This window comes from Hypomesus transpacificus, chromosome 9, assembly GCF_021917145.1.
Source record: "Hypomesus transpacificus isolate Combined female chromosome 9, fHypTra1, whole genome shotgun sequence".
Classification (NCBI taxonomy): domain Eukaryota; kingdom Metazoa; phylum Chordata; class Actinopteri; order Osmeriformes; family Osmeridae; genus Hypomesus; species Hypomesus transpacificus.
This window is the reverse complement of record NC_061068.1, coordinates 19547558-19569868: the sequence shown is the minus strand read 5'-3', so window position 1 is coordinate 19569868 and position 22311 is coordinate 19547558. Positions and strand designations below refer to the sequence as shown.

Here is a 22311-nt window from a genome sequence, read left to right as displayed (position 1 = left end):
TATCAATTCTTCTCTACCCCCGGGCATTTGCAGATATGCTGAAAAGTACCACCCTGACCTAGTTCTGCTAAGATGGCATTTGCTTGGTGTTACTTGTTCAACGTTACACACTAGTGTGAAATTGCGGGGTACACAAGGAACCATAGTCCGTGATGAGGGCCTCTTTGTGTGTCTTTGCTTCTGTGTTCTGTTTGCTTCCTTCACTTGATAAACCACTGATCTGAGGTGACAGTATTAGCTCTTTGTGTGTGTTTGCTTCTGTGTTCTGTTTGCTTCCTTCACTTGATAAACCACTGATCTGAGGTGACAGTATTGGCTGTAGCCAGTCATAGCAGTACATTATTTCAAATGCCCAACACTGATAGATCAGCATTCATTGCAAAGAAAGGAGGAAGAAGTTATTTGCTAGTCGTTTTCTTTTTCTTTTTAGTGCTGAATCCAATGATGGGTTGACTATGGGGGATCTCTGCTGGTTCAGCAAGACTTATGCAAGTTCTTAAGACTTCCTTGACAGGACTATAGGTGGCAGCAGTGTAACACTACATACCTAAAAACTAAGACCAAAACACAAGCCAGCAAGGTGAGTTATGGACTTTCAGCTTCTACTCTCAGATACTGTGGTTCAGTATTATTTTACTAACAAGGATTGTATCTGTGTTGTAAATTTGAGAAAACAGTTAAGTTGCAGGCTGTTTACAGAAAGTATGTTCTTACCGTTGATTTGTAAATGGTGGGGGGGGGGGGGGTGCACTGCCTTTCTCCAACTTGTTGTACTTGACGTTGCACTGAGCAGCAATGTTCCTCACCAGACACAGTGGTGGTCACCAAGATACTAAAGATTTAAATTCTGAATTTAACCCATGTGGACAATGACTGGGGGGAGAGTTGAAGCCCCTTAAATCATTGGGCCCCCCTCCCCACCCACACACACACACTTTAGATCCATCTAGACTACGGTAGGTTGGAGCGTTTCGACATCAACCTCCCTTTCTGTATGCTATTGAACATTATTACCATTATTGATGTGGAGTTAAAGAGGTGAAAAGTGTCAGGTCCTAAAACGGTGATGAGAGGTGTGTGTGACGCAAGACCTTCACAGGGTTGATTTGCAATATTGTCCACTTATACATGGTTACTCTGTGTAAAAAAAGAAATATTTAAAGTTGTTTAGGCACTGTGGCATGAGCAGAAAGCTACATGCATAAACTATCGCAGATGAGTCATACAACTTCTGCAGAACCTTTTCAACCTGTTTCACAGCGAACAAGACAGTAACACTGAAGCACATAACTCCCTAACATGCCTTTCAAGAACTCTAGTCTTTTACAAGTACACTGCCTTTTCAGATCCAACTGAATCGGAACAGCAAGGACGCCTCAGTGTCTTTTTTTGTATCTGACAGACAGATTTATACATGCATGATTATCCTTTGTAGACTGACAAAATGCTCACCAAAAAAAGACCAAAGATATTTTCCCACCAAATGAATGTATTTAACAGAATAGATATTAAACAGTAGCACTTAGATAATAGAACAAACACAGTCAAGAAGAGAAACATGATATACTGTAGAGTTTAGTGCAATGAAAAACTGTGGCTAAGCCCCAAAGCTAGTTGTGAATACATTAACATAAAGCAAGGATTAACATACTTGTTTGTTGTGTTCTATGACTCATTTGGTTAATTAGCACTAAATACATTGTGTTTATAGTGCTGATAGGAAAGGTAAGTGTACAGTGTGAAGACAGTATACAAGTTGTGTAATGCAATGAAGGCATACGCTTGGATTTCGTTGAACATTCTAGAAGTGTTTAAGAAAGGTACACCATTTTACAGATCTTTTGTCTTTCAAAACATCAAAGCAAAATACGTGAAACAAAGGACGACTTCTAAAACTCCTTTCACAAAGATGGAACTAAACTGTATTAATTCATTCTCTTTTAGAAAGCATTTACAACAAAGCTCTACAGCTTTTTGGCATAGGCCTGTGTTTTGACAAAAGACCCTTTATAAATAAAGCATTTGAAAGCATTATGTCACCGAAAACAAAGCATATTTTCACGGAGCTCTGACAGAATCACATACTTCTTTACATTCTATCATCCACAAGGAGTCCCCCCCACCCCCCCACCCCGTGCTATCTGCCAAGACAAATCCCTGGCCCGTGCAGATCAGCCAAGCAACCTGATCTCACAATCACTTACTCATTCTCCGGCCAGCAGAGGCCAGAACAACAAAAAACTGTAACTCAAAACTATGATAAATAACATTACATTATTAACAAAGAGAACACCACCACGCCCTCAGTTGCCTTTGACAATTCAACCATAAATAACAGACAGACAAACAAATTAATAAATAAGCACTGAACTGGAGGAAAAAGGGTTCAGGTGTATTTTTTTTTCATCCAGGCCTCACAAGATGTTTAGAATAACCATCCCTCTTAAGATTATCGGGAACATGCACTCTTCATCTCCCCTGCAAAACTGTGTTGAAGCACCCACAGCTCTCTAAAGAACACAGCTCTCAGTGCAGTCAGTGTTGCTGTCATCGGCAGATCGCCTCTTCAGTTCCCGAGCCTCTGTTTGGTGGGGGTGTACCGGGCTCCCTTGTCCCTTGTGCCGGTGCTCCCGAGCCTGGGTGTCCACCGACCCGTGACCCTGGCTTCGTTCGGCCTCCACCTGGAGGTAGGCCCGGACCCGGTGGTGCTGTGCCACAGAGCTGCTGAAGTCGATAACACGACATTCGTACGTCCCCTCGTCTGACGGCTTGACGCTGGAGAGACGAAGCTTATGGGAGATGTTGCTCCCTGCCACCTTCACCACCTAAAAGACATTACATTAATAGGCAAATTTCATTCAAGTTGGAAAACCAATTCATTACGCACTGAGTATTTGTATTTCATTACAAAAATTGTAACAAAGTTCATTAGAAATGTATCAAATGTTAATTAGAAGTGTATTGAGCACATGGTGCACATTAGTGCAGGCATTGAGTTATAATTACTGTGTCAAGAGTAAGCTGTGTTAATAGATTAGTTCTCCTCAGCCTTTTAGATAGTTTATAACCTAATAGACAGTTCACAGGCGAACCACTCACACTTATTTTAGTGGCATCCTTTGACAATTCTTCCATGGGCACCACCTAGAAGGAATCAACACATACAGGTAAACAACGACCCACTAGAATCATCTTACCTTCTGGTGTTGGATTACACAACCTACATGACAGAAATTTGAAAAGCAGTTCCTGTTCTCCAGCAGCTATGCTTTGCCGTTGTGGTCAACAAACAAATTCAAGCTTGTATAATATATCTGTTGTTGTGTCTGCTGTAGCTAGGAGCTATTTCTCGGCACAGAGAGGTTGTGTTGCGTGAGTGTGTCTGAGTTTGTGTGTGTGGCCGTGCAGGGTAAGGTATTCTTTTGGGCATAGGCATGAATTATGCATAAAACAGGTTTTGAAAATCTATTTTTTCCTCAGTGCCAATTATAGTGTCTAGAAGCTCAACAGGGGGCTCTGTATTCCCCCTCTTTGGGGAAGAGGCAACCTGCTCCCATAGCGCTAAGAATGCTAATCAGCAATTATCCATTCCTTTCCACTGCCCGAGGGCCTGGTGCTACCGCTAATGTTGTATTTCCTCTACCTGCTGGTTTGGACTGTTAAGCTAATGTAGATTTGGGCCATTCAGTCCTGTCCACAGAAGTGTAACAAGTCTCTTTGTGGAATACTATGGCGATAAGAAAATGCTGCAGCCTTCCTTCTTCAAAAGATAAATGGATTCAAGGCGGTGACTTCAATTTCAGAAGCAGACACAGTAAAGTGTTTGCTGAAACTATGATTACAGTTTATGAGATTGACCGACATCTGCCATTAAAATCTTGCAAATGTTTAACCAAAGACTTGAAACGACAGAATCAAACAAAGCCCTAAATAATAACTCTCTCACAAGACAAGAAACAAACTGATGCAAGTGCGACTGACTGTCACTCAAGAACACCCCCAATCTGACCCCTCACGTCATGTGTTTCCCAACAGCTCACCTGATTGGTGGTCCAGGCAGGCTTCTGGGGCCAATCTCGGTGGTTCCTGATGTACCACCACTGGATCTCTAGGGAGTAGGAGGGAGAGCCGGCGCCTCGAAATGAACAGGCCATCTCCACTTCCTGTCCACTCTGTGTCGTAATGTCATGCGGGACCTCTGTGAAGAGAGCTGTGAGAGGGAGAGGGAGAGGGAGAGGGAGAGGGAGAGGGAGAGGGAGAGGGAGAGGGAGAGGGAGAGGGAGAGGGAGAGGGAGAGGGAGAGGGAGAGGGAGAGGGAGAGAAAAGATCAAAACGTCTGATGGGTTGAAGAAAACATGCCCAGGGAGAGACTGATTTTTAAGTTGAGTCAAAAGCACATAGTTGACATGACAACCATTGCGGAATTTTGGTCTTTTGCTTTGGAGGTGGAGATAATTTGACTGAGCGGATGACGTGATAAGCGTGATAGGTGGGTGAAAAAAATACATCTTCAATTCAGAAGGGTCCAATGTCAAACCGAATGATAAAATAACTGATGCCTGCTCCCACCAATTGTTGAAACTCCGACTTGTAGATTGTAGGCACTTGACTAGTATCATCTTTTGACTTTGATGGTGCATCTGTCTTTCATAAGCCAGTTTTCAATTCTGTAAACATTGTAGGGAGGATTACACTCTCAATCCTTTGTCCATGAGTTAAAGTTGAGTTTTGTCTTCAGAAAAGTAAATACTTTTCACATCCACACAAAAACAGTTAGCATACTCTGAATGACCCTAAATTCTTTCAATCCACAAAAAGTCCCATACTGCGTATATTGCTCCAGCACTGTCCTTCACTGTCAGTTTCTCATGTGAGGCATTTAGCTGAGTCAGTGTCACTTGGTGGCCGTCCTCTCTAATCCCACTGTGGGACTGAAGTAGACGAAGTTAGAATAGAGACATCAGCTTCTCCATATCCCCTTATCTATCCCAGCACATCCGGCGTCCATTAAAGAACCGCTGTCTAAATCCTCTTAACCAGCCTCCTTAAAACACATTGCTAATTTGTCCTTAATCCCTTTTATGACAATGCCACCACGGAGTTGGTCCGTCCGCATGTCCGGCCTGAGAGGAGTCTAGCAGAGATAAAGAAATGGATGGTGCTTTGTTTACACGCTGAAGAAGAGTCAGAGGAAGTGTCGTTCACCGAGGTGTTTGAGGAGGTGTTCTGCCTCAAGAAGAGGTACTGAAACCATTAGGATAACTGGCACATGGAAGATTATCAAGTTGAAGAACACAGCATTAGTGGGCTGTGTGGCTTGGAACTGTGTCTAATTATATATATATATACACGGATATGGATATATATTCCGGTTTATTTTGTACTATGCCGTATCCTACATTTGAGTATGGAACACAATCTTTTTCTATTTAAAAGCCAACCATGTCGCTACCAGCAACTAGGTAGTAAACAAAACCTGACCTTGTCATACACTGTCTCGCAACAGCTTGGTTTCAACATCTGCCAATGGAGATTACTTAGTCTTTAGAGAGAGGTACATGAGCACACAATGACAGCTGAGGGAAACCCCTCGGCCTACAGTACATGCAGTTCTCTGGATCCACAGATGATCATATAACAGGCAATTTCATCCAAAGGCAGTGTGCTTGTCTAGTATTGCATGAATCATTTTTATTCACAACAAATCATGAAGTTAATGAATTGTGAAATGATGTGCATGGTTGGTACATTTTGTGGTTGCTTGATGTCGTGTAAAACCTAGACCCGAGGTCACACTGTAGGAGGTTGTTAAGTCATGACACCTCATTGATTTCCACAGTCATATCACAAAGGTCCTTCTCTTTTCCTCTGTATAGATTTTATAGGACTATGTACTTAACAATAGAGAATTATTGTCTGAAGCTGTATTATGCTCGGGGGTAGTGCAGGGTTTAATTATTTGAGATGAAAAACTTGGTAATGCCTTCTCAAAAGTAATGCTGTGAGGGAAGTTTTTAAGCTTAACGTTTATCAGGCTATTCCTGACTTGACTGTCCATGAACACAAAACTGTTTTTTCAAGCATTTAGTTTACAGTATTCAGAGTCCATATATTCTAAACAATAAGCAACACAAATCAGGACATATCAGTATATCACATACCAGGACTAGTTATCATCTGCAGCCGAGAGATCATTGTTATCTTCTAAGTCGTGTCAGTTCAATAGACCTCATATTCTCAACAGGAAATGAAAGGAGGATATCAGCATGACTCCAACCCCACTGGTTTAATTGTTATTACATTCAGCTTTAAAATGACTGAGATATAAATAATACATACTGGAGGAGCTTCTTGATTAAATAACTGAGATCGAGCCACAACAAACACCAACTCAAGCAGCTCAATATTCATCGCAAAGATAGAATTGCATGAAAAACTAAATTAAGGATTTGCCATTAGCTAGGGAATTTAATTTAACAGCGTTTTACAGGAATAATCCATCAAAATATTCTTTACCAGATATCTTCCAACCTTGTATACTTTAAATAATAGGAGAGTATACAATCAGTCCTGTTATACACAGATTCCAGTCCGAACATTACAATGTAATTTTGGTTGCAACCAGCCTTGTAAATGCAAAGTGTGTGGGCACATAAACTGAATAAATATTCCTCAAAAACTGATTGATGCCTGATCTTTGATGGTTTAAGATGACAATGGTCAAAATGACAAATCACAGTCTGTGTGTGACTTTGTTGTTTTGGATGAACTACTCCTTTAAAGCATCATAGAGAATATCAAAGGTGATTAGGAAGTAAATGGAGACAGCTCTGAGCTCCATTCTCGATCTCTATTATTTAAATAATCCTCTTTCAGGGAGCCCCTGCTGATAAAAAAAGAAGAAAAATAAAGACTTGGGGATCTTTAAGCCTGGAGAGGAGAGGAGAGAAAGATCCCAAATATGTCATTGATATTCCACCATGCCTGTGGATCTGTGGCGCAGAGCCCGAGGGTGATGGCCATGGAAAAACGGAGGGAAGAGGGGATGGAGCAGAGGAAGAGGAAAGGGGGGGGTGGGCGACGGGTCAACAGCGCCTGACTAAGTTCCCCGGAGTGGTGCCCTCAATGGTTCACCGCACTCTGCCAGGCGGCGGCCTCATTTGTGAGAGGGGTACTGAGGGGGGAAAGAAGGACAGAGAGGGCCAGGGACAACACTCCCCATAACAGTGCTGAGGCAGGAAACACATCGTCTCTCTACCGTTACTGTAGCCACTGACAGCATGTTCAAAGTCTTTGAATGAGACTGTTGGCATGAACTCAGCCATGAGTACAGTGGGGAATATCAATGATGTCATGTTATTCTTCTGTTCTATGGCAGTGAACAATTCAATACCTAAGACCTGAGGCTCATGATATGCCTTATCCTTATTGTAAACACATTCCTACTACTATTTTGATCAATTTGATCTGCTAAAGTGTCTCTTGGGTTAAGCAAATGTCAACCACACTCCATCATGAGCAATTTAACTGATACCTCAAGTTCTGGAGTACAACAGCCAGTTTTGGAATTGTGTAGCTTCTTAGGAACAATAGTTTGTCACATTGTCTGCTTGGGAATCACTGAAACAAAATGAATGCATGTGACATTGTTTGTGTGGGACATGTATTTAAATACATTTGCCTCCTTTGACATATTTCAGCAAATATGACAAAACGTGCATCATTACTGACCCTGCCTTTAACTGCAGCTGTTGAAATCTGATTTGGGGAAGGGCAACACCCGAGTTTGGTTTCAGTTCAGTTTGGTTTAAAACTGATTCTTTAAAATCTTTAGGTCTTTAGAAGCTCTTTTTTATTTCTTTCCAGAAGGCAGCCACTTGATCCTTGCTACTGAAAATACCATCCCTTTTCACAAGAGTTGCATAGTGTTTCTATCGGCGAGACAATGATGTGCTCCTGACAATAAAGAACTGCCGGCAGACAATTTCAAGTAGTTTATGCTTGCTCGCACACTGCAAAATGCCACCGGATGTGGTAGGACATCATGCCATTTTTGGTGTACTGTATTACATATAGGGCCCACTATGTAATGAGACATAGGGCTTGCTAAATCTTTTTCAAGGCATATAACAGGCAGTATGGTCATATGGGTACCTGAACGCAGCCACAATGTAAAGGAAGTAGATCACCTCTCATCACCATCAGTGCTGATGATAAGAAACCCAACAGCCAATAGCCCTATGTCTGAGAACATGTGCATCTCAATAGCAGATTTTAACATGTCTTCTCATGGGTATTGGGAAAGTTTAATCTGCCTCTATTTATTTTGTTTAATTACAAGGAAGTGGGACAGAAGTTTGCGTCAGCCCTTTTGGGGGAGAATAAAGAACATGATAAAGTTTGTATTCAAAAGTTTGATTTATGTATTAAATGCTGCCAGGTCCTAGACCATGTGTCAATGTAATGTGTTTTTGAGTTAATGTAATGTTGTTTCCCATTTGGGGGAGCGTACCTTTGTATTGGGGGGAGCCGGGGAGGTAAGCACGTCATCTATTTGGGGGGAGTTGACTTGTATTCGGGGGGAGTGTTTTCATTTGGGGGATGGTTTCATGTTAGTGGGTGTCATTTGCACTTTAAGGTCAACGTAGGATTCATGAGACTATTTCACATTCACGTGAACTTCTGAATACTGGAGTTAATCTTTATTACCAGGGTTGCATGACTCAAACATACGCTTGTCATTTTAGACATACTGCAGGCCTATCTAAAGATGGGTCCATATAAACAAGGCTACTGTTGTCAGTACTGTTCCAAACTAGAATATAGTTGAATAGAAAGAATACAATGAATATAATCCATAAAAAAAGAATGGAATAAAGCCCTAATGATTTGCTTCTTTTTGTGTGTGCTTCATTCTAACTTAAAATAAATTGGGTGAGCAGTACACCAAACTCTTTACATTATAAGTGTTATATGGTTTTACACAATACCCAGGTAAGGTCTTTGGTTCCAATATTTCAGCCAATGTATCAACAAATTCATATTCAAACATCACAAAATCTTATTTTGGGAGCAAGAACAATGTGTTCTAGCACCCTCTTTCATTTAACATATTGTTTTTGGGGAGTACTGTATGTGCTGTTCCAAAGATAGCTTGTACAAACTAGGCAGAAACTGTGTCATTATTTCCCTGACTACTACAGCATACTGCATACAACATTGTCAAGAGAAAGAGAGCAAGAGAGAAAATATGATGGAGGAGGAGGGGGGGGGGGGTAGCGTAAGCAGACCCATTATTGTCCAGTTAGTCCGGAGTCAGGAATTTGAATAAAATGTAGATAATACTAATAAGAAATGTTATGTAACAGCATTGTACTTTTATATATACATACTACATACACACCTATATTATAACATTCAGGTTTTAAAATCCAATGAAGATATACCAAGAAATGCTATCTTCCTCATTTTGGCAGTTAGCCAGGGGGCCCATTATCGTCGGTCCAACCACTTTCAACAAAGAAATGTCAAGTTTGACGCTGCGCAAGGCAGATGGAATACATATGGTTGAGAAGCGTGTTTACATATTTAATTATAAAGTAAGTTATACATGATAAACAAGAGGAAATGTGGGCTTGGGTTTATAAAAAACAGACTTGTTAAGATTGTTTGGTTCAGAAAATCAAGGAAAAGTTAAATGAAGGGCTGTGCGATGTAGGGGGTTGTGTAAGTCTTAATTTAGGGATTCCGAACTACAGGAGGATGGTCTTAAAAGCTTGGAGGTAAATCCTGTGCGGTTTTATCCAGTCTGCCAGACAGAAACTGTCCAACCTACAGCTTATTCTCAATTGCCTTTCTCCATTGTCGGTCTATCAAAATTTGTTCCCTCTCTCCTACTGTGTATCATTTCATTCTCTCGGTCCACCCCACAGTTCCTACTCTGACACCCTCTCTCCCACGCTGTTAAAATGCAATCCGCCTCTCAAGGGGCCAAGAGGTCTTTTCTAAGTCCACTTTCACTCATGGTTATACATTCTCCCCCCCCCCCCACTCCATATTTCTCTCTCACTCACGTTTTCCGTCTCTTCTCTGCCACCCTTCTTTTTCATCCTCTTCCTCCCCCTGTTTTTCTCTGTCCTACCTCTGCCTCTGGGCTTCGTTTTACCCCCTCCCATTTTCTTAGCTGACTCGCCTCTGTCCCTCGTTCCTTCTTATCGCACCCACCTTCTCTCTCCCTCCATTTCCTCAGCCCCCCCCCCCCTCTCTCTCTCTCTCTCACTCTCTCTCTCTCTCTCTCTCTCTCACTCTCACTCTCTCTCTCTCTCTCTCTCTCTCACTCTCGCTGAGTGTGCAGTACCTGCTCTGTCTCCCTGTCTATCTGGAGCCCAGAGATGCTCTCACAGTCCCAGTGGCACAACGAAGCTCCGGGAGACATTCCTTCTGGCTCTGGCAGGTGTTCAAAGTCCCTAGTGACTAAGCCTGAGTGTGTGTGTGTGTGTGTATACGTCCGTGGACTCGGGTTCTATGCAGTATAGGCTACAAGGGGGTTCATTGTGTGTGCGCTCTCTCGACTTGTGTGTGTGTGTGTGCCCACCACCTCCCGTACCCAACACCTTCTGATGAATTCTCTCACACTAATCCCAGAACAGCCCACACACCCCCACACCCCCTCTCCCCTTTCCAGCCTCTAGCCTCTAGCCTCTAGCCTCCAGCCTCCAGCCTCCAGCCTCCAGCCTCCAGCCCCACACATACACATGCACTTCACAGAAAAAAGGCTGCCAGCTAGATTCTCCAGAACATGGAACCATAGCTGTTTTCAAAGATTAAAGGCAGACATTTTCAAACCCATCCTCGGCAGATGAAGAAAGGATGGGAAGCACAGACAGGGTGGGAAATAATCAGTTTGATTAGCCTACCTAGAGAAAGTGATGGTCGTGTGCAAAATAAACGTTCCCTAGTTTCTCAGACCTTTTTCAATCAAGACCTTCATTGAATCTTTTTCTTACTTTAGGACTAGACATAAAATACATGTCTGGGAAACTGGGCTTTTGTGTTCCCTTGTTTATGTGTTCCGTTATGTATATTTATAGGTTCGTAAGTAACTTCTCAGGAAAATAGTCACATAAATACAGAGTTTGTTTGTTTAAGATGAGCTACATAGGATTCTGTCCATCCGATAATATGCAAAGGATCACTAGGAAAATTCAACCAATCTTTATCTCAAGTGAGTTAACTACCATTTTGTTCACACCTGCTTTCCAATCTACTCTGTTAGTGCTTTAAGGTTAAAAGCAATACCAGGATAATTCTACACTTCTATGTGACATCCACCATTCCAATTGATGCCTGAGTTTGGGTATTGCATGTTCTTTGTAGACTAGCACACTTTAATGCTCCACTATTCTAACCACCCAAATGCACAAGCTAACATGTAGAAATGAACCTAGAAATGATAAGTCATTTAGAAGAACCATAATACCAGTGATCTGAACTTCTTTTCACAGTCGTTTATTGGATGCTCCCTCTTCATCACTCTCTTTTTGTTGTAACACTGTGGGCTCAGGGCCAGCCGAGCTCGTTCAGTTTTCTGTGCTACTCTACGAGGCCTTAGAATAGCATTCAGTCTAATGAAGGACTGGAGGAATTACATTTGACTCACTTACTGAATGGTTATGATCAGGATAATGGTTATCATCAAAAGATCTGATGGCTTTTTATGAATATAAACGCAAATAATGGTCATTTGCTGATCAAAACAATGGGATGTGCAACTCCCCAGTTAGTTAGGTGCTCCAGGACAATTTCCAAGGCATGAAAATATATATTTATTGCCTACATTATTCATTTTCTTTCCGGAAAGATATTCACAACATCTAGATATTTTCTTGTTTTCGTCTAACTGAGGCAGAGGCTAAATGGATACTACAAAGGGTTTCTCAATGGTGCATTCAGCCGTTGGTGTTGAGACACAAATGTAATTACTGAGAAGACATATACAGACTCCATGAATATGTTTTAGCATATGTAGACGTTGTAGATACTGGAAATGAATACTGCACCGGAACACCTACTGAAAGTAGAAAGCTTGTGAAAAGACTAGCAACAATGACCAGGTTTTTGACATCTCCTGTGTAGATTAAGGGGAAACATCCAATGTCCACTTCAACAGCATACAATTTCAATTTAGTCGCACAAAACATATGGAGGGCACCCTGAAATATATTTTACGCAAAAAGCCTCCTTTTCAGTGTCAGTCGAGGCAATTAGGGTGGATCTTCACGGATCAGAGAGCGGACATCTGAACAGCAAAGCCATCGAGGCTGACCGTGGACTATCACAGCAGGGGCAAGTGTCGTTCCGGGATTAATTATCCCACTACCCCAAACCTCTCTGCTAAGAGGAGAGGGGAGGAACTCTAATTAGCTTTGGCGGCATGAGAAGGGAACAAAGGAAATGAGGGGGGAGGGGTACTTACAGTACCTATCTTTGATGCCATCTTTAAGATTGACATTGTTAGTTTATACGATGACATATCTGAGGTGCGACATGATTAGCCTGTTCTCTCGTGGGTGCTCATGTACACGCACGCAGACATGACTGTGGTCTCATAACAGTCTATTTCAACTTGTTGAATTCACCGTTTTTCTGGAATTTTCATTTCCGTAATTTTTTGTAGAAAACTTCTTAGTCTAATTTCAGCTTCTTAGAATTTGAATTCCTAAGAGCTTGTGAAACTACCGCATTTAACCCATCATGATCAGTATGTTCCGATAATATGTTGCACTACGCAGTGGTGGAGACAACTATTAGTATTGTAACAGTGAGTATTTGGAGTTTGCTTGCCTTTTTGTGGACTGCCAAACGTGTTGGTCTCCATAGATGGCTATTGTCTTTTGATATATTACTGCCAGAAATGCACGTACAAAGCCACTTGATCTTAACCCATCATTCAAGCCAAACACACACACACACACTCTCACTCACTCCTCCACCCATGAATGCATCCCAAATCATTACCACCAGCAAATCATGCCTCGACTGGACAAGCTGTCCGCCTCTCTCTCTCTCCTTCTCTCTCTCTTTTGGCCTTATCGATCTGACAGTTGTCAAATTGCCTTTTCAGCTCAATATGCAGGCAGCCTTCCTCAACCTGCCCATGAAACATGACTTGTTGACAAACAGAGCGTATCCCAGGGTGCATTGTGCAGACGTCAGGTCCTGACAGGACTGCTCAGCAAACATCCGACAGGTTTGTGACTTAAATCAAATTAGCGAGGTGGGAAATCAATCGTCTAACCTTGGCCTGACGCTGAATCAACAAGATGGACACGGCGGTCAGCTTCGATGAAAATTTCCAGCTGAAAAAAAGCCCAAGGGAAAATATCAGTGGTGGAAAATTGCTATTTCGAACCAACATAAACCTTAACATAAACAAGTCTTGAAAAGCTATGCTGTGCTGAATATTTTTGATTTGGTTTATTGCTCAATTGACTTGTATATGCAGCTATTGAGTAGATGTGAGTCAAATTTGGTCAACTCTGCAAGTTCCAAGAACAAAACTCATAAAAGCATTGTTGTCATAATCCTCTCCTGGCAGTGGCAGGAAGATGCTCGTTTGAAGATGCAAGCACATGCATTTTTAAACAACCCTGCCGCACACACGGCATTTTTCTCCATACCACTCCCAGTTTTGTGATATAACCGGGGCTCTGCTTATTTTCCTGACTGAGGCCTCATTAAAAATGAAAAGGGAATGGGGGTGGGGGGGTGGGGGGTAATCAAATAAACTTGGAGAGAGAAGGGCAGAAATAAAATATGTAAACAAAATGAATACAGCTCAACCTCCAGAGAGATCCCCCTTCCATATCTTTCCCTCACATCCCTCAGGCAAGTCCAATGCGAAATTAGATGGATAAATTCAGCCTGAGAGTGCCAGGGTGGGGTCAATCTGTCAGTCTCTTTCACCCTCCCTCCTTTTCTCTCTCCAAATGGAGCATGTGTTTGAAACCGGTGAAATCACAGCACCATAATTAGTATGTGTGAGAATTGCATGGTTATGAATAAGTGTGCCACCAAAGCTGTGTGTGTGTAAGCGAGTGTACCATGGGCGTGCATATTTTTTACTGAAGATAAAGGATGGAAACAAGAATTTGGAAACAAGGCTCGGAATTTCCCACACCCTTGAGAGACCAGCAAAAATCTGTCAATTATTCCTTTCTTCCTTCATTCTCTCACTTGTTCTTATGTTAGCAGCTGTCCTACCTGTCTCTCTTTTAAACCCCACAAACACATTCTGGTCCCACAAGGAGGGACTTGTGGGGGATGGTTACTAGGCCATTTATATTTCTTTTCCTTTGAGTGTCGTCACAGAGCTGTGCAGCTTAAAGGTTGTGCCGTGGCAAGTATTTGACAGTCAACCTAAAATCAGGTAGTGGATATTCACTTGGTATAGGTAAAGATCTAATAATAAATACCTGTGGGATATATATTGTGCTGGATTTGGGAGTTTGTTAAATTAATTGCTCATCTTGCATTGTGTTTGTGATTTAAATAAAAACTACAAACACAGTGTCTACTCAGAAATGGATATATGGAAGTTCCTGGGGTGAGATTTAAGAAGGCCATACTCCCACACTTCAAGACATACTGAGACGTTTCAAGTGATACATGGCTTTGAGGATATCATGTAACAACCGTGGTTTGGGAGCAGCAGAGAAATCTGTCTCCCGCTAAGTACAAACATTTTTCAAATGAAAGGTTCCGCCCTGAGGTGACAGCTCACAAAATCAAAGGGTCATTGACTCATTGCTTCCATTTGAGTCGTGTCCAGAGGGAGAGAGACAGGAAAAGAGATATTAACAGTTTGTGTGCATAGCAATAGTAGCAAGTGTATCTTTGCACAACCTCCCAAGGTGAATGTGAATAATTCTTAAATAGGGCGTTCTGGGGGTAAAAATTACATTACGTTGATTCATGCGTTTAATAAGGAGGGCAGGCCCAAGGGGATGTTTTCTAAAACTGAGTAGATTGTTGTCTATGAAAATGCTAAAATAGCATATTCATATTCCACTTAAACATAACTTTGTCAAATGTGCATCTTAACTGGTTTTAATACTCGGGTTTAGTTTGAGTTGGTGAAAGGTTTTCTTTGAAATGTTTGTTGCATTGGCTTGAGTTGATTATCAATGGTAAGTAAGGATCCAAATAAGCATGTTGTGACAGGGTTTCTAAAACAGAAGAAATACCACTGTGGCTGAAGGATGAACAAAGAAAAAACTGCCTCAATCTCCCACCACCAAGGGATATCTGTGGAAGACAGTTACTGTCGACAGTCCATAACAAAATACATACAAACATGATAATGCTGATAAACATATAGTCTTGGAATTCACAAAGAAGTCAATAACAGACAATTCAGCTTACAGGCAGAAGCAGGTCGAGCTGGCAGAAATAGTCCCGGGGGAAATACTCGATTGTGAGACCTTCAGCCTGCATTCAAGGTGGAAGGTAAAATAATGAAATAAGAATGGGCCGGAAATCAACTGAGCAGCTGTCTGCCTGTTGCAGCTGATACTCGTCCTCGGGAGGGAATTTTTCATAACCCTCGGGAAAGGTGGCACAAAGGCTATTCCGCCTTCCTTGCCATCAGTGTGTTGCGCTTGGATGTAGCGACGCATGTTGACACAAAGTAGCCAGAAAGGTAACGCTCAAGCGATAAGTCACTTTTCTCCATCAGATGTCCCTATAGAGAATAGCCTCCATATGCTATAATTAACCGGTTCCCCGAATGGCTTTCTCTGGGCTGCACACTTTCAATGGAATTGGCATGGGGTTTGGAAGAAGTGCATCTGAGCTTCTAGTTTACATTTAGTCATTTAGCAGACGCTCTTATCCAGAGCGACTTACAGTTAGTACAGGGACATTCCTCCGAGGCAAGTAGGGTGAAGTGCCTTGCCCAAGGACACAATGTCATTGGCACAGCGAATCGCACTGGTAACCTTCTGATTACGAGCCCGAATCCCTAACCGCTCAGCCACCTGACTCCCTAGTTGTAAGGCCTGTCCCCACCCCTCTCCTGCGACCTTTCCACAGGGCTGGCAAACGCAACCCCAACACTGGTCTTCATGACTTCATGCCCCTCACAACAGATCCCGATCCCCGGAGTACTGATTACAAATTCCACTCACCTGTTATCCCTCTGCCACTTACTACCACAACCTTAACTGCTCGTTCACACCCTGTCCTTTGTGAGGAATTGTTTGTCTGATTTCCACTCCACCAAACTTACTCGTACTTCTCTGGAAGTAACTACATCTCTAGAAACGATGCTTTAAATGCGAAAAAAGTTGTTTTCTTTTGTTATAATAAATACCCCTGCACTCTGTGCTCGGGTCCAGCCGTTCCTGTCTCTGTGGGCTTTCATGACACTTGTAATGGAATCTCAAGTGTTTCCAAGTAGTTTCAAGGCCTTTCACTTGGATGAACTTGATATGGGCTTGCTTGCTTTCAAAATTATGTTATGGCAATGCCTATACTGTGCAAAAAACCTGTAATAGTTCAGTCAAGAAAATCACGTATTAGATCTGAGCATTTATTGTTACATGACATGGACATGTAGATGTACTTTGGCGGAGTGGATGATCTAAGGGAAGCGCTAGAGCAATAGAGATATAATCTCCTGGTGGACAGAACATACAGACAGCATGGGGGAGAAGGGGATGGTGGAGGGTGGCAGCAGCACTGATCATACAACAAATGGCTGAGTGTGTGCGTGTGTGTGCCTGTCCGCGCGTCTTTTAAAGACGCCATATCGGACGTGGCCCAATGGATATGCACTGTTAACATGGGTGTGGTAGTGGGCGGAGTAAAGGAAGGTGGAGTAAGACGCCTTACGTCCCCAATAAATGAATGACATGCACTGCCCGATTGCCCTGCCTGAACTAGCTACGCTTATGTAGTAAAAATGATATTAAAGATGATCTTAACTAAAATACTTTGAGTTGTGATAGGTATGTTTGAACTTGTTGGTCTTTTCTAAACTTCGATTTGCTCGTAAAAAAAATACCATCAAACGTTTCCCCTTAGACTAGTTTTCTCACCACTCAAGTAAAAGAAGATAAAAGTTTGAAAAAAAAAAGAATATCAAACCACACTTCAACTGTGGCAAAAGTCCTTCAGCACTTTTGCACATCAAAACCCGAGCCAGACTGACCCTCTCGCACAGAGGTTATCCCTGTGAGGCCTACAGCCAAGGTGTGTATGGAAAGAGATAAGGCCCACACAAAGCTAAATCCCTCAGGCTCGCTGCTAAGTGTCACAGTCTGCCGACCTATTCCTCTACGCCTTACGGTCCCTGTGATCTCAATTCACAGAGAAGACTCTTTTTCAGTGATCAAAGCCAGGATGCATTTCTTTTGATTTCCTCACCAGTATTGCATTCACAGTCTAATTTGCAGTGTCGATCTCCTTGGCTGTTATCTTATTATTTAGTCACATTCAATCGGTAAGCTGTCGGAACAGCATTTTGTCCTTGTGGAACCTGCATGGTCTGCATATTTGACTCTTGTACCCCCAAAAAAACTGCTCCCTATTGGCGGCTAACTGTGTTACTGACTGTGCGCTTTGAAACTGTGCACTCACCTTAAAGGATTTCTGTCCTACAAGTCAAACAAACTCACTGGACTTCTCAGAATTCAATATCTTCTTCAATTCTTTGTGGGCAACTGTTCTCAAGTCAAAAGAGTGGATCGACTCATTATGGTTTTCTATATTTCCTCTATACTAACTCATCCCTCTCCTTTTTCCTGAGCTGGTCCTCTGAACATCATTTCAGCGGCCCTGTCACTTTGCTTCTCCCACCCACGAGGGTTGTTTCACAGCTCTTCAGAGTGCCAACAAGAGCATCCAATCTGTCGACCTCCCTCCAAATGTGAGAGCCGTTAAATTGAAAGCAGAAGCAAACTGCCTAGGCTGGCCATCCTCATTAAAGTGACACCAAGTAGAAGGCTGGCAGAGCAACCGCGAGTCTTTGGAGGCTAATGAGTCGTGTGTACACCTTGAGACTGCCGATGCAGCACCACGCACAACGATCACACGGTGAAACCGTCCGAGTGGCAGACAGAATGACAACATTCTGTTCTCAGCCTGGATTTTGGATTTGGGGAGCTGGGGGTGCGAGGGGGGGGGGGGGGGGAGGTGTCTGATGAGCACGATGAACAGCGTGACTTCCCACCTTGTGTCAGGCACGGCTATACATCGCTGGTCGCACGCGCAGAGGACGACACAAACACAAGGACTCATAATCAGATGCTATCTCCTTGCTATCTCTCTGTGCAGTCTTCCGTGACCCACCTCTGTGAGACTGACAGGTCGAGGCCAGCCAAAACCCAGGGAAGTCGGGGGTGAAAGACCGACGCAGCACACAGGTGTTGTTCTACCCGACCCGATCACCTTGCTTTGAGACGTTCCATACAAAGTTCCACCCAGCTGCACAGGTGTAAGACCTACACGTCGACTGAGCCGGAGAAGGTGCAAGGGACTGAGATAACCCAGCTGAATGCACTTATCTGTGGGTTGGAAATAAACGAGCCTGAGTTGAATCTAACAAGCACTCTCTGGAACGCCGCATCAAGCGCTGTGTTCTACATGAAGGCACAGCTCCCCTGTGCCTGGGCAATTTATCAACCCACCAGTCTTTCCCGATTTAAAAAAAAAAGACCCGTGGGGATTACTTAACCTCAGAGGATGCCACTCTAAATTCTGGCGAGAAAGATGGTCACCTCCAATAGTGAAAAAAAAAAATATTTTTTCCAGGAAGTAAGAGTAGTGTACATCCTTTTATCTAGAATTTCAAACGACTACAGTAGCCCATTTCTATAACCCCACCCCCACCCACCCACACACACACACACTTTGAGGTGAAGACATGGATTAGGGTAGGGAACACAGCAGTTAAACCTCATTTTAATTAACTTCCTCTGGGAGTTATGCATGCTAATTGATTTTCTAACCAGTCCAAGCAGTCAATTCACCGCCCATATACGCCACGCTCATTTATATTGATCAGGCCAAAGCTAACATTCTAAGGAGAGAAAGCTCCTGTGACTAGCAGTGAATATACAGTGATAAAGCACAGCAAGTAAGATATATAATTCACTTGCAGGCCTGCAGGATGGGATCATACAAAAAACAACAACAGTATGGCAGGGTATAGTGGCCACAGGGTAGAGATTGTCAACAAATACTAGCTAATTCGTAAGGTTCTGTTCTACACAACATTTCATTGAGAACAATGAAAACAATAGTTAAACCCTTAGCCCACCACTGCACTTGACCACCAGCAATTGCGGCAAGCAGATCAAATTAATCTTAGTCAGATAAATATAAAGTTGGCTTAAACGGTACATGTCTATGGACCATACTTTGTCCCCTGCATCTAATTGAATGGGGACAAAGTGGATGTATAACTGCAGGAACATGAATTCTCCTCATATTTTTTTCTTCCCTTGCATTGTTTGTCTGTGAATGTGAACAATAAATCCAGCAAACTCAAAGTCAAATACCACCCACGAAAGACAACAGAAGTAGCCAAAATTATACGCGCCAAAAAACTGTATATTGTCATGAGATGAAAAACAACTATTGCCATTGAAAGACAAGATACACTTTGTTTAATATGTGTGGAGAATGATTAATGAAGAATGCAACACATCTTCTGAACCTCATCAACAACTGTCTCTCTCAGGCATGAAATACAAGGTTGCAATTGATGTATTTTGGTCATAGCTTTAAAAGGTTTAGTACGTGGAGAAACTGACTAAAGTATAGCTTTGCCTATGAATTTGTGACTGCATCCCCCAGGACTCATAATATACCATTAATATTTAGCATTTAAGATCAGCTACTGGTTTATTGTTTATGGGCAGCTGGAAACAGGAAATGTGTTATGTTAATTCAGGTGTGGAATGGCATGAATGGCATAAATGCCAGGCACAATGGAAAGATTGTATTTGCCGATGCTTTTGCAATGATTGATACTCCAATTAAGTCAAGTGTAGTCTAGGACTACATTATACATCTGTCACATACAGGGGGTAGCAAACAACAATGATATTACTACTCCAGACATATGTTCCAAAACTTTACCCTCATATATATCTGTCAAGATCACATACATTAATAACAGAAAATGCAGATATGAAAGATATGCAGTATGTGTAACTTTTTTAATGATTTAGGAAAAGTCCAGTGAGATTTGTTTATATAATAAACTGGTTACAACAGAGCACTAAAATGAAACATGAGCTATGCTCAAATGTGATTTCAAGTAGAAACTAAAAGTCACCTAAATGATCTCAAACACATCTTTCAGTCACCTAGCAAATTAAAACGCTCCATATCCACGTTCTTAAAACAAATCTTCAAAGCTCAATTATAACTATGCGGCCACATCAAATACCTAAAATATCCAACCTGGCAGCGGCAACCTATCTTCAATATCTGATAGTTTGATATATACATATCACAACTTTGTATCGAAAGGCATAATCTCAGCAATCATCATCATCGAGACAATAGATTTAACCCCACCCAGTCACACTATTCAGCATTGTCCAGCCTCATTTTAAGTCAAAGAAATGACTGACAATTACTACTAGAATACAGTAGAAACCGTACCGTTTCCAGATATCTGATTGTCCACTTCGTCATGTTCAATCGGTTTGAAAGCGGTGCTAAGTTGAAGATAGAGTCCCATATAATGTAAAATCCCTATGATCACTCCAAATGCTCCCATTGCTTTTGTTCGTGTTTCAAGTGGTCTATGAAAATTCACATTAGGCGGAGGTCATTAACCAATATCCACACCAGTCCAGGTTGTCTATTCTCCCTGATGCACGAAATAGCCCTAGGACAAAAAGTGCGCTTTCACGCAAAAGGTGTAGCAGGCTGCTCGATCTCGTAAGTGCCACTGGTTTCCTACAGTGTCGACAAGCAGGCAAGATGTGCCAACTGAGGCGGAGGGAGAACATATTGGTGACGAGTGCAGCGGCTTGCAGGGAAAGTAAATTAAGCGGAGGGTTCTCATAATTATATTGTCGCTAACTTTGAGATTGTTTGAAAATAGATTATGTATTCATGTTCCTATGTTTTGAAACTCGGAGTTACATTTTTTGTACATTTGTGGACATGACTTCCTTATATTTCCTTATATTTTCCATGACGTCGTTATATTTTTCCAAATTAAAAGGCACTGTGCATGAAGTTCTAATAGGCCTATAAATTGAGTAGGCTACTGTGTTATCACACTGGTACGATTTACCAAGAACTAGCCTATATCTATAGATTTTAAACATAAAATGAAACCCGTAAGTCCGGTAAGTTATAGTAGCCTAGTAGTCGGAGTATGTGTGGCGTACACCCCAGTAGCCTGATCAATCAATATTCACCATAACAGTTCGAGTCTCAGAAAAAGCTATGGCATTATGAGATACCAAGTACGCATGCGCACCAGTACCCACAATCCACGTTCATTTCAATTTGAATATGCCCCATATAGTACGCCAAAAAGCTGCTACTTTGACCGTCCTGTGTTAAAGTGAGCACATTGAGCACATGCTCACTGTGTAGGCCTATCTCATAATTTCGACTATTTAAAAAAATATATATATATATATTTTGATGCAGTATCTCATGATTTCGATGTACAATATCTCTACATTTTGCTTTGGCCACATTTATTCAAAAATCATTTTCTTTCTTTTACTGGTGGAAATGGACTTCCATAAGGAAAACATTGAACAACCCTCTGTCATAATATTTAACACTGGGAGTAAAGGTATTTTCAAACCATGTCTAGACCATTCTCCTGCTGTTAGCATAGTACCTGTGTCTTACTTGACATGCAGAGGTCTCCCTGATTCATAATGGACATCACGATGGAATGATGCCCTTGAATTTAAATAGTCACGCCTGCTGGCGACTATCCATGGCGTGGTTGAACACCCACACAGGACATTAATAAAACACACTCCATGAGCATCGTTCATCATACAGAGAGAGGTAACGGCATACACGTGATTAAGGTTTGCTGCTCAGCACCTAGAAAATGTTGCTGATAGAATAAGACAGGATCTCTGTGTTGGTGATGGTGGTTGGTGCAATGTATATACCTGCTGTGTTTGACAGTAAAGGGTTACCTGCTCCCATTGTAATACTGTGTTTCTGTTTCTATACTGTAGGCTAGGCCACATAGGCCCACCTACAGTAAATTATGTTTTTTTTCTTGTGACATTCCTTGAAGATTGTACAGGA

At 42.1% G+C, this 22311-nt stretch overlaps 1 protein-coding gene across 1 annotated transcript; it reads right to left on the bottom strand.

The window, feature by feature from the left end:
• Positions 1 to 1486: 1486 nt before the first annotated feature.
• vstm2l (V-set and transmembrane domain containing 2 like) lies at positions 1487 to 20954 on the bottom strand. Its single transcript, XM_047025692.1, has 4 exons — positions 20677 to 20954; positions 4041 to 4210; positions 3100 to 3144; positions 1487 to 2825 (listed from the first exon to the last, which is right to left on the bottom strand). Exons 1-4 carry the CDS (start codon positions 20792 to 20794, stop codon positions 2511 to 2513), a joined length of 648 nt encoding a protein of 215 aa, XP_046881648.1. The 5' UTR covers positions 20795 to 20954; the 3' UTR covers positions 1487 to 2510.
• Between the last annotated feature and the right edge of the window lie 1357 nt (positions 20955 to 22311).